We start from the raw sequence: 12,441 nt of genomic DNA, 5'->3' as shown, positions 1-12,441 counted from the left end.
CTTTATACCTACCATCTTCATCATGTTCGTCATGCTGTCCTTCTGCTTCAGCATTTTCTTCACCATGCTCTTCTTGCTCATCGTGATGATCTTCTTCACCAGCTACCCCCTCAACTACCTCAACCTGGGAAAAAGCATTGTAATTTTATGCCAGAATATCTTCCATATCAGAGATAAACCACATATTCTAAAAAACGCAGTGCAAAATTTGAAACTAAGAAACAAAAAAACACCTGTGAGGAAGATACCCTCATGACTGAATAGAAAGTGAACTTAGAGCTACAGCAGTTGTTCATGGTTGTATAGTCCACAGCATTGCGGAGAAAAAAAAAAATTATAAAAAAATAAAACCCACATACAAAAGATAGCTTTGGACACTAGATTTTAATGCTGAAAGGGCAAGACTGACTACAAAACCTAGAATTAGTTTTCAAATACTGGAGAGCTACCCTCCTGGCAGAAGACCCTCTAGTTCTCTAACAGAATCTATGTAACAGCAACCATATGCTGAAAGACCTTGTTTTCAACAGGGAGGTATAATATAGCTCAAGATTACACATAAAGCAAATTACAGATGTATGCCTTGGATCCTAAATCATACTGTAATTCTGTCTAAAGCAACTCAATTAGTATACTCCGAAATAACTAAATATTGTTGAATACGAAACAATTACAGGTTCTGTTAAAATAGAATGCGCATGGCATAATGGACCTCATGAAGTACTAAGCATTAACTTTTGCAAGTTGGAGGTCTTGATACGTGGACTTCTGGTTCAGATAAAGTATCTGCCAATGCATTCGGTACTGTACTGAGAAGAAAAAAAAATACAGAAAAGGAGAACTGACCTCTTCCACATCTGCTGAAACGATATCATCTTGTTCTTCATCCCTGCCACGAACAGGCTGTGACTGGCTGATTCGTCTTTGCTGAGGATTCCTTATGATGTAGGATGACTGAGATTGACTAGAACTATAAAAAAAACCCAAATAAGTGGATGTGGACCTCTGGCTGTCACGATGGAGGTAAACTACTGTAGAAATCTGTCAGTAAGGAAAGTACTTCCAAAATGCTTCATCAGAATAAGAAGATCCAACACACTTCTGCTAATGAAATGCTAACAAAAACCCAAAATAAAATCACCTTTAACAAATCTTTGAAAAGGACAAATAGTGAGCTTTACTGAATTTTACCTGCTAGACTGGTCAGATGATGGTCTAGGTGGCAGAGGCTCCACAGAAAAGAGTTCTTCACTCCCTTGCATGGCATCTATACTAGTGCTAGCGAGAGTAAACGGTGCAGTAGGACGTGCAATTCCCATCCTGACTGGAATAATTAAAGATTCTGCTACATTGCACAACTCTTCAACCGCATAGGGCAATAGTGCCTGGAATACACGTTTACATTTTCCAATTGGCTGTGGAATAAAATTGCTAGAGAAAGAAATATGGAAAATAGAAGTCAAATATGTCTCTTTGTGCAAAAAACTTCATCGCAACATCAGATTTTTTCCAACCAGTCAGGACAATTATCTTTAACAGATACATACATCTGTGTGTGTGTAAAGCAACAATATGCACAGCTATTCAAGTCAGTTGAAAACATTCATTATTCAAGAACCCGAGACTAAGGATATCATATATTCTACTGACAAACAACTACAGAAAATAATCTTAATATGTTATAAAACCCTACCTCCAAAAATCCTAACATTTTAAACAGAAACATTCAGTATGAATGAGTTTAAAAAGCACTGTATTAAAAGCCACATGACATATCTGCAGCTATTGTGCAATCTTGCAGCTTGCACCTTTCCATACAATGTTGCCTACAGACTGCAAATTAATTCAGATATTTCTGCCTATTGTTGATTTGTATCAACTCACTTAAGAGAAGAAATATTTAAATAAAAAAAAAAAAAAACAAATCATCACCACAACCAACACCACCACAACCACTACTTACTTTTTCTTTTTGGAGGAAGCCATTTCCACACTAAGAATGACAAACACTCTTGCCACAGAACGCAGGAATCTCATTGTAACAGCAATAGCTTCTTCCCTGCGTCCAGGCGTATACTTGTTTTGTAATTCCTTTACCAGAGTACCCAGCAAAGTATCTAAGAGCTGTAGAAACAGGTTATTACAACCCAATAATGGTGTGCAATTTAGAAGCATGAAACAAGATGCATTAAGATTCAAAGGCAGACCACAGTCACAACACTACAAATTCACAAAAACAACTATCTTGAAGTTAATTAATTTTCAAATTAGTCTCCAAGCGGACCACCTGAGATATGCTATAATATCACATTATTCAGAAAATCTATGTTAAGAGCACTTACCAAAATGTCTGCTGTACACTTGACAATAAGGCAGTGTGTGAAACAGTCCAAGCGAATAGTTCCACTTTGCTGATTAAGGTAAACTTGTTCTTCAGGCAGAAGATGACCTATCCTACTGCTTGCACTAAGACTTGGAAAAAACAGAAAGAAAGAAAATAAATTTTATGTAAGTCTGCAGGTCTCAAATATCAGATCAAACTTTACATTAACAACTATTTGTAAATACACACGGGTCTTTATTCTCCTGGGAGCCAAACATTATCATGGACTTCAGTGCATTCCAGTCTTGCAAAACACGTTCCAAAGCAAGCTGAGCAAATCGAGGAGGTTCTAAATCATGATCAGGCATATCAGAATCTAAACACAAAAAAGCAATATAAGAAAAAGATACTGAAATATGGAATTTGCCATTTATTCCAGTGAAACAACTCTTACCTTCAGGATTTGCAGTTTTACGATTACGATCTTCCCTAATTCTAGGTGGTCTGTACTGGCAGTGTTCCACGGTTTGCCTGGCAACTGTCTGTACTAAAAACAGCAGAAGATGTTCTCCTCTGTAACAGAAAAATAATTAGTGGAGATATTATATACCGCATTTTTCAAAATAATAAAAACTATTCTGCCCTAGTCATTGCAACTATAAACTTGCCTGCTATTTGGCATGGTCACAAGATTTGTGGTTGTAAGCAGGCGGTAAAGGAGATCAAGGCGAGCAGACTTTTGTCCAGCAATTAGTGTTTTACACTTGCACTTTTCCCAGCAATCACAGTAGGCTGTTGGAGATGTTCGTTTGAGCCTGCAAGAAATAGAAAAGGTAAGTTTCAACACTGCTCAATAACACACCAAATATTTTCTGCACAGGCTGAGAGTGTTAGTGTACACATTAAGATACCTGCTAGTGTTTCATTCATTATAACAGCGAAATGTCAAAACCTAGCTTAAGAGAAATGCAGAGTTTATATCTAGATACACTTGGAATTCGCTATTCTTTTTTCCCATGCTCATTTTAAGAGTATAGTTTCACTATAGACCTTTTCATAGTGCCTTAGTAGAACCCATGCAAGACCATTTATTCTTCCCCAAAGTAGCTTCCAGCCAGGAAAGTTGGAAATCCTTATGACATGAAGTAAAATCTCAGTAATTGTTACAACGCTGAGAATATCTTTCTTTATAACTATATCTGTTAGCTTATTATAGCTTGGATATTAATGCTATAACATTTACATCCTGTAACAGCGGCACAAAACGTCTGCAGCTTCAAAGCTTTGGCTGTTTAATCACAGACATTGTGACCGTTCATTTGACTGCCTGCTCACTTTTCCCTTTATTACGGTTGATCTTAGATTAATATACTACACTACACTTCTTTCTGAAAGTTTAAAAGGATGGTCTGTTATCATGATCCACTGGCTTCAGAAAACTCCTACAGACTCTCAAAATGAAAACAGTATTATTCAGATACATTATTCTTAGAACGTTAAGCACTTTGAGGGTGTTAGACTTACTCATTTACTCTAAATTCTACAAAATGAAAAGTACAAGACTGCTTCAAGTTACTCTTTCAATTCTGACTCATGAAATAAATCTTACAGAGCAGAAGGAAAAGATCATGTCACGGTTTAGCCTCAGCCCAGCTCAGTTTTGCCAACTAAAACTGGGCAGAAGATATTTAAAATATTTTATTAATCTCCTGTTCTCTGATACCTGAAAACTTCAGCCAAAGGAAAAACATATTAACTATCCATAAACAAACAAAACTACAAAATATTGATTTATTTATAAGAAACAGAACACAATACTTACTTGCAATCATGTCCTTTGTGACAGACCCTTGCACATTCTGTGCAACAACAAAGCGATTCCAATAGGCCACATGTTCGGCATTCAAATATATCCTAAAAAAATTTTACCAAAAATATTATGCACAGTTTTCTCACTACAGGGCTTTCAATCTCATAGCATTTCAGGGTACGATAAAATTGTTCTTGTTCAAAATGATGTCTTAACTTAGAAGTAAGTCAAATCTAAAGAGTAAATCTTTGTTGTTAGTTAAGACTACTCAGTGTTTTCAGAGACCCGTTTCCACCAAAATTTTTGTCAAAGCCACATCCACAAGCAGCCGTATTCTGACCAACAGGGCCAACTTTGAGAGTACAAAGCAATTAGGAGGAGGCAGACTTAAAAGTTACAGCAATTAAAACAATGCAATTTTATTAATTTAAAAGTTAGATTAGTAGACTAACACAATACATGGTTGAAGCACATTTATTTACTTAAAAAGGAAAGTCTTACTTGGTTAATATGTTCTGCTCCAGTCCATGTAAAACTGCATGTATCATTACAACACAAAACATACAAAGGAGAGTCATCTGGATTTGTACCAGAAGGACAAACCATTCCCATGAACACATCATCTTCTTTTTCACTTGAAGTTGCTTCAGCTAAAAAAAAAAAACAACAGAATATCCACGTTAAAAACAACCCCGAAAAATAACAAAACCCACCAACAGAACCCATCCTTGATGGATGTTTGCCATTCCTGAATCCCACACAGGGTTAGAAGTTTTAATAAACAGCTTTTTAGAAAGCTTTCTGGTTGTCACATTACAGGTATTTACTGTAGAAACTGCTACAAATTCTTGCCTGGAAAATACAAACACCAACTTTTCCCCAGTTTTGAATTCTCTGATATTCTAATCAATTCAGTGGAATATCATTTTGAAGGATTAAAAAATAATTTATGGGCAATATTCTTATAAGGAATACACACAGTCCTACAGACCTTGTCACACCACAGTTGTAACCTGCCTTAGTTTCTCTTTAAGCCTAACTTCACATACTGCTCTTAAATAACAACATAGGAAGAAAGTCACAAAATGTGTTTGTATAGGAACAGGACTCAGCTTGGCACACTGCTTTATCATATCGTGTTTTTCCCAATTCAAAGAAAGAAGTTTCAGGTGATACCTTTGTGCTACTGAAAAACGGTACCTTAATCCACTTATTCATTAAGGCAACGAAATGCTGAAAAGACTATAAAGAACACAAACCCAATAATACTCATAGAAATCTATTGTAATATACACCCTACAAAAAGAGGAAGATAGTCCCAAAACATGCACCAATACACAGTGTTTTGGAAAGAGCTGTTCACCACCATCACCCACTGCTCACACACATATCATTTCACACAGAAAAAATGCACTGTAAATAATGAATCTGCACACATGCCAAACGTTAGAAGGAAACCACACACTAATAAATACTGAAACTGGTGTACCTTTAGCAATTTTCTGTGCAGTTTCTAGAATTGTAATTGCAGCAGGATACGCCCGGCCACTAACTGCCGACATAAATGGTGTCATGCCTCTTGCATCCCTATGGAGAAAAACAGCAGACAAGTTAAAACACACTGAATTGTTTTGGTACAACAGAGGAGGTAGGAAACAAAGATATGAAATCTTAGGACTGCTAATGTTGTGCAAACAGAAAAAACATGGGGTGAATAATCACCCTTTTATTCGTTTTACTTCCACGAAATAGACCAAATTTTAAGAGATGCAGGATGCAAATACATCCAATATCCCAACATTCTCCTTTTTAATTAGTGTGCCTCTAAATAACCTTTTTAAAAAGAAGGCTTCTACGTAATAAATTTCAGGTCATAAAACATTACAAAGAATAGTGAGAATTCATATGAAAATCCTTACTTGGCTGACAGCAATTCTCGAAGATAAGGTTGTAAAACAACACTATCACATAGTAATTTCAGTATGAAATGAGCATTTGCCTTTCGATCCTTTGATTCGACTACAGATGGTTCAGTAGAAGGACCTGTAATGAGAAAAAAAAAATTGCAGAGAAACAGTTTTCCCTCAAAAAATGACTAACTATGAAAAGTAAATAATTTGATGTTTCACTAGGATGATTAATCACTAGCTTGATTGTTCAGTGGTTTGCCAGTTTCAGCAACACTTCACTGAAGTACTGTAAATTTCAGTTCCAAATTACATCCTGAACTACAGACAGTAATCCCAATTTGATACTGATTACAATATCTTCACATATTTGCCATTCCCCAGGTATAGTTTTTACATAAAACAGCATGGTGCTTCATGTACTTTCAGCACACTTGTGAAATTCTGCTTCAATCCAGTCTTCATCTGATAAGAGGCATTTTCATAGGCAGAAAGTCTGTGCAAGCAAAGACAGCTTTTGAGATCATTTACCTTCTAAAGCATAATCAGATAAGACACGTGGTCCTCACCTGGTATTGTGGAGGTGCTAGGTCCTTGGCCGGTGCCAGTCGCTGCTGTGGTAAGAGATCCCACAGCGGGGGCCAGGATAAAATCAATGTCACCATCTTTCAGTAAACAGAACAGCAGGATGTATATCAATACATAAAAACATCCCTAACAACATGCTCTTTCTGCAATGTCTAACACACTGCAGATTTTCTGTATTTAACGGTACTCTTTCCTACAAACGGCCACTTCCTAGATTAGTAACGTAACCCAACATTACAAAACACACTTCACAGAAGTTCAACACCAGTGTTAGAAAGACACAAACTGGATTTATAAACAGCTTTTACGTCTTCAGTAAACTCTTAAAGCATGTCTTGTTACCTCAGTGACATTAGGTATTTTAGTCTTAGATGGAAATGGAAGCGATTCACCTTAAAAGCCAACAGTTCCTTTATTAAATCTCTCATTCTACACTCTAATGTGATACATAAGCAGGCTTACCCGGATCCATTGCAGGAGGATCTGGAACCCAGCTGGGAGGAGCTATCGGTGGAGAAACCGGGTCCTGATGATCACTTGATGAAGTACCAGCTTCATGTCTGCCCAGCCCAGCAGCTCTCAAGGATCTTCTCATCATTTCCCTTAACCTCAAACTGAATACAAAACCAAGGTAAAAATACTATCTCATTTTAATTTATAATTAGAACATTTTAAAGCAGAATATCACACTGAAAAAAAGAAACCAAACTCTTAGCTCCATTTTTCTTCAGCAAAGAGAAGAATTAGCAAAAAGATATTTTTCATACCTGTACTCCATTTTGTTGCAACAATGTAATGGCCCTGGAAGAAGAGTCAGCCAGCAAGGTATCAAGACAGATTTGAACCCAAAACACACCCCTAGTCACCACAGCACTACCTCTTGCAGGGAGCAGTAGCTGATGGGCATTATTACCACTATTTGACAGTGCTTTTACCCTAAGCTCATTGCTGGGGATATTAAGCTTATGCAAGGATTTGCTCTGTTTTTTACAGTCTAATTGCAATAAGAGGTTACTGAAGGAATAAAAAAGGGGCTTGAAAAATAATTTTTGAAGGAGTTATTAGTTTAAAATTATTTAATACGAAAGTACCACTATACTGAGGACAGTCTGTAAACAATTTCAAAAAATCCTTTATCATCTTACTATAAGGAAAGGTGGCAGGAATAAGGTAAAAACAAAAGAACCCAGTGATACAAAAAGATAAAAACAAAAAAGGTGGTTTTGTTTCTTTGCACTTACTCTTCAGAGTAATGTCTGCTACAGAAAGTGGGAGAGAAGCTTTAACCCTTACCTTTATTTCCCATACCAAAAACATCATAGTGATGAGGACCGTAGCTTTAGAAGGATAAAGACATAATTTTGTGTCGATTGCTTTGGCTACAGAGCTAAGTACAAAAATTATACTATGCCCTCATCCATCATCTGAACTGACCAGAACTCAGTACAGATATCTTCAGATTCCCTGGGTGTGCGCACCACTCAGTTACCATCACAGAAACAGGAAGAACGTAACAGCTTATCCCTAAATTCTCTTTCCCCAGAAGGATGAGTGTTTCCACTTTACAAGTGAAGAGACAATTCCCCAACCCAGAAAACACCATCAGTTTAGAAATATGCCATTATTAGCTCTCCTACCAGAAAAGGCTTCAAGAAAAAAAAAACCTCAATCTCTAGCTTGGGGCTTGAATTGAAATCTGACTTTCAATTAGCAATAGAGTCCATTCTTAAGCTAGACTGAAGGAAAGAATTAATAAGAGACTGTAATTAATACCAAAATTACCATACAGAAAACAAAAAGAAAGCATTATTCAGTTTACCTTCTGCTGCTTGATGATCCTGCCCGATTTCCTGGACCATTACTTGACACAACAGAGATTGCATTTGCAATAGCTTCCACAGCTGAGAGCCGTTCAGCAAATGTATTCCTTTCAGAGCGCTCTGCTTCTGAAAAATTAAGAAAACTATTAGCGTCAAACTTTCACTTAGGAAAAACTCTACAGAAGAACTATAAAGTATGAAATGTCACTAATCATAAAATGTTCCCTGAAATTTTTCTTTAAGATTTAGAAGGATAGAGTAGGTTCATATACAAATTTTTATTTTCGATGAGCTTAACCATGTCTCTGCTCAAGTTTGGTTTCTAAAAGGCCATCAAGGAAAGAAATTTAAGACACCCAAATTCCAGAACAAGCTTCATTTTCAGAATCATCAAGAGACAAGGACCTATCACATAGCTGATTCCAGACACTTGCTGAGTCAAGCTATAAATAGTAATGACAACCAAGAAAATCCCAAGACATCACAAAAAAAACCAACAAACCCAAACACCACACTTCTACAATGAGCAGCTATGAACAGCAATGCAAAGTTGTGGGCTTGGAAAACACACACTCTACTCTAGAGCATGCTTAGAAAAACTAAGCATAATGAATATAACAAGGTAGCACAACGAATTGACATCAGAAAGAATAAGAATTTCTTCTAACATCTAAAACCCTAAGCACCTAACACATAAAGATCCCAGTCATAATAAGGACCATATTGTGCCAAGTGCTATACAGAATGCAAAAAGATACCTAGCTGTACAGTTACGGTACAACTTGAGGTAGCCACCTGAATCAAAGACTTAACACAGAAATATTTATCTGCAAGATAAATACATAGATAAACAGTGAAGTCAGCCATGCAAAGCTTGCACAGAGTAACAGTTATTGCTTCTTCAGAAGCTACTGACAATTAAAGATTGCATAGCCACTACATGGAAAATTATGAATGACTACAGTTATGGATCCAAAAACAACTGAAGGAAAAGACACTTCCAGCATGATACAGGCCAGGAGAAGGGCAATTTTCCTTGCAACAGAGCGAACGACAAATTTTGGTACAGACTAGAAGGAAAATATGGTTTTGGGAAAAAAAATAAAAATAGAAAAAAATTTACTTAAAGTGACTCTGATAGTTCTTTCAAGACATGACTCAAGGTTGCTATAGCTAGTGCTCGCTTTCCATTTAAAGGCTTTTTAAACTGACAGTCACCATCTTCTGCATTCATATTTTCACCACTGACAGCACTAAGACCTGGATAACTAGCTGGTTTTTTCCTTTCTTTTCTTTTTTCTTTTAAACAACAATGTACCTATTAATACCTTCAATTTTGAGTTGACAGAATAAGGTAATTTGATGGTGTTTATCAGCTTTTATAGTACGTTTATTCTTTAGATCTTTATATTCATCACTACCTGAAGTAGAAAAATATCTTAGGTTTTGCTTCTCAAGCATGTGAAGTTTCTTAGACAAAAATCATCCACTGCAGATGACTATCAAGTGCTTAAGAGAATATTATCTTGTGCCCTCGGTTCTATACTAGTTGACCTGCAGTTGTAACTGAATTGCCATTCTATTTGTGCTGTACTCCTTTCTAAGATCCATTAGTTCTCTTAACTCACAACACACCACATCATACTTCTGGACCCCTCATGCCAAGGGTCAGCTCTCAAGAGTGATCCCCCAAGCAATACAAAGCAATGCAATCAGTATCTGCAACAGAGAGATTTCACCTATCCTTGGTCCCACAGTAAACTTTAAATGATTTTTCACTGTTCCACTTAGAAAGTAAGTACTCATTTTTGGAGACCCATCAATCGTAAACATCCTGGTTCTAACGGTAATTTGCTCTTCTGTTGTCTAATGAAATCTGTCCCAATTCTGTAAAAAATCTTCATTTCGCAGGTATTTACTAAAGTTACCTGAAATTCAGTACCGTGATTTCACATGCTTTGGACATTTCTTTGGATCTGTCTTTTCCAAGATCCTTTCTATTGACAAGACTGAAGAGATATCAAATCACAGAGAAACAGAACAGCTTTCCCCAAGCTTTGCAGGTCTGGAGCTACTTCTGCTTTAAGTCATTTATCCAACACTGCAGAAGGTATGGTGAAACTAGGCACAGGATCTGGGAACATTGAAAGCTTATCCCCTTCCCTCAATATTCCCCTTCTGGCACTGAAGGAGGATAGGAATAAAAGTGAAGGATCTCAGGAAGGTACTAGCTGGGAAGGGGCACTAAGTTCTGTAATTGTCAAGGAAGATAAATAATATCTGGAGCCTGAAATTGAAGCCTTTACTGCCAAATCAAACTTCTTCTACAGTTTAACAGATGGCTGTATAACTTACAGACAGTAACACCAGTCATGACTGCCCTCCAGATGATGCACAGAAAATAAGCTTGTCCTAATATCCATCACTAAGGGCTACAGGGTAAGGTAAATGCAATTTGAATCTAAAGATATGAGTCCCTTTTTAAAACATTTTTTGTGAGGGGAAAAAGAGAGAGGCAGAGGGATGTTAAAAGTATCAGGTTCACACTTCTCATTTTTCAGTTAAATTACATCCAAATGAAGCTACTTGAAAAAAATGTCAAGGTTGCAAAGATAAGCACTCAAATTAGGAATAGTCAGATTTAAGTTTGCCCATGCACCCTTATATCAGCTTTCTTATACATTTATAGTAAAACAATCTTGAGTTACACAGCTCAGTTTTGGTTTTTTGTTTGTTTTGGGTTGGTTTTTTGTTTGGGTTTTTTTGCTCCCCTTCCACAACAAGACCCCTGCCTCAATCAGTGCACAGGATGGACGACACACTAAAGATGAAGGTTTATACAATGAGCAAGCTGTTCCTGCCTTGTTTGCTCCAACATTTGGAAAGTGAGTAGTAAGGTAGCAACAGCTTGGCAAGGAGAAGGGGAAAGCACTGCCTCGTGTTTAACACCACTGCACATCACCGTGGAGAAACTGGAACATATTTCTGCCACATCTAACAGCACACAGAACTTTGTGAAACAAGTTTTTACAGATAATTGTGATACATTTTACTCATTTCTGGACACCTAAAAGGTGCCCAACTCACAGAAATAACTAACATTCCTAGAACAACTAAAACTACTATTAATCCAGCTCTAGAAAGAAGTGTTTCATAATGACACCTACTAAAAAAAAAACTGAGATCAGGCCCTAACCTTCTCAAACAGAACTCTCAAAATTAGTTAAAAGCTTTGAATACAGAAAAACTTCAAGCTATAATACCTTCAAGAGATGAGAAAGCTGCAGCATTACCCCCACTTTATAAAGAGGGATATGAAGAACAATTAAGGTCTATAAATGACTAAAATTCAATGACAGCACCATACAAAAATCCCACAAGGAAGTTAATTCATTATTCAGTGCAGGGTTTGTATGGTGTGCAATAAGTAAGGAATGGGGCCACACACTGAATGATGAGGATAAAAAGAAATATTGAATAGCTACCCATTCGGTGAGCACCGTCCATCTTGTGCACTGAATGAGGTAGTCCTGTGGAAAAAATAGTATGATGGTGTAATTAAAGACCATTTCACAACGCATACCCATGTATAGCACACGGGTAAACTTAATTCTGCCATTTCCTAATTTTTGAGTGCTTGACTTAGCAACCTTGTTCTGTTAACATACATTTTACGTAATGGTATTAAATAGACATTTTTAAATGGTATCAGTAATGGACATTAACAGAAAATCATTCACATTTCTTAATATATATCAACTGCAAGAAGTATTTCTTATTTGGAGGAATTAACATATACTATGAAACTTGAAAAACACTAAATATCATTTCTCTTGCGAGTTTACTACTGTTATAAAGGTGGAAAAATACTTGTTTTCATCTAAAATTAACATGTGGACGTGAAAAGTTTGTCTTTTATAAGCAATAAAGACAGCTTAGTATTCTTAACAATTGAATTCTTATACATCCTGATGAGTAATAAAAATGTATCAG

The 12,441-nt window shown here is 36.6% G+C and overlaps 1 protein-coding gene across 1 annotated transcript in view; it reads right to left on the bottom strand.

Moving 5' to 3' along the window:
• UBR5 (ubiquitin protein ligase E3 component n-recognin 5) overlaps positions 1-12,441 on the bottom strand; it is an 88,003-nt gene that overhangs the window by 19,649 nt on the left and 55,913 nt on the right. Inside the window, exons 22-36 of the mRNA XM_054058523.1 lie at positions 8,448-8,574; positions 7,091-7,242; positions 6,610-6,705; positions 6,053-6,176; positions 5,623-5,720; positions 4,635-4,783; positions 4,146-4,237; positions 2,992-3,138; positions 2,778-2,896; positions 2,573-2,699; positions 2,343-2,472; positions 1,964-2,124; positions 1,192-1,431; positions 847-970; positions 13-124 (exon numbers count right to left, since the gene is read on the bottom strand). Coding sequence (XP_053914498.1) covers positions 13-124; positions 847-970; positions 1,192-1,431; positions 1,964-2,124; positions 2,343-2,472; positions 2,573-2,699; positions 2,778-2,896; positions 2,992-3,138; positions 4,146-4,237; positions 4,635-4,783; positions 5,623-5,720; positions 6,053-6,176; positions 6,610-6,705; positions 7,091-7,242; positions 8,448-8,574 — 1,998 coding nt within the window. The remainder of the gene's footprint in view (positions 1-12; positions 125-846; positions 971-1,191; positions 1,432-1,963; positions 2,125-2,342; positions 2,473-2,572; positions 2,700-2,777; positions 2,897-2,991; positions 3,139-4,145; positions 4,238-4,634; positions 4,784-5,622; positions 5,721-6,052; positions 6,177-6,609; positions 6,706-7,090; positions 7,243-8,447; positions 8,575-12,441) is intronic.

This window comes from Cuculus canorus, chromosome 2 (genome assembly GCF_017976375.1).
Source record: "Cuculus canorus isolate bCucCan1 chromosome 2, bCucCan1.pri, whole genome shotgun sequence".
In the NCBI taxonomy this organism is placed as follows: Eukaryota; Metazoa; Chordata; class Aves; order Cuculiformes; family Cuculidae; genus Cuculus; species Cuculus canorus.
This window is presented reverse-complemented; position numbering and strand designations above follow the sequence as displayed.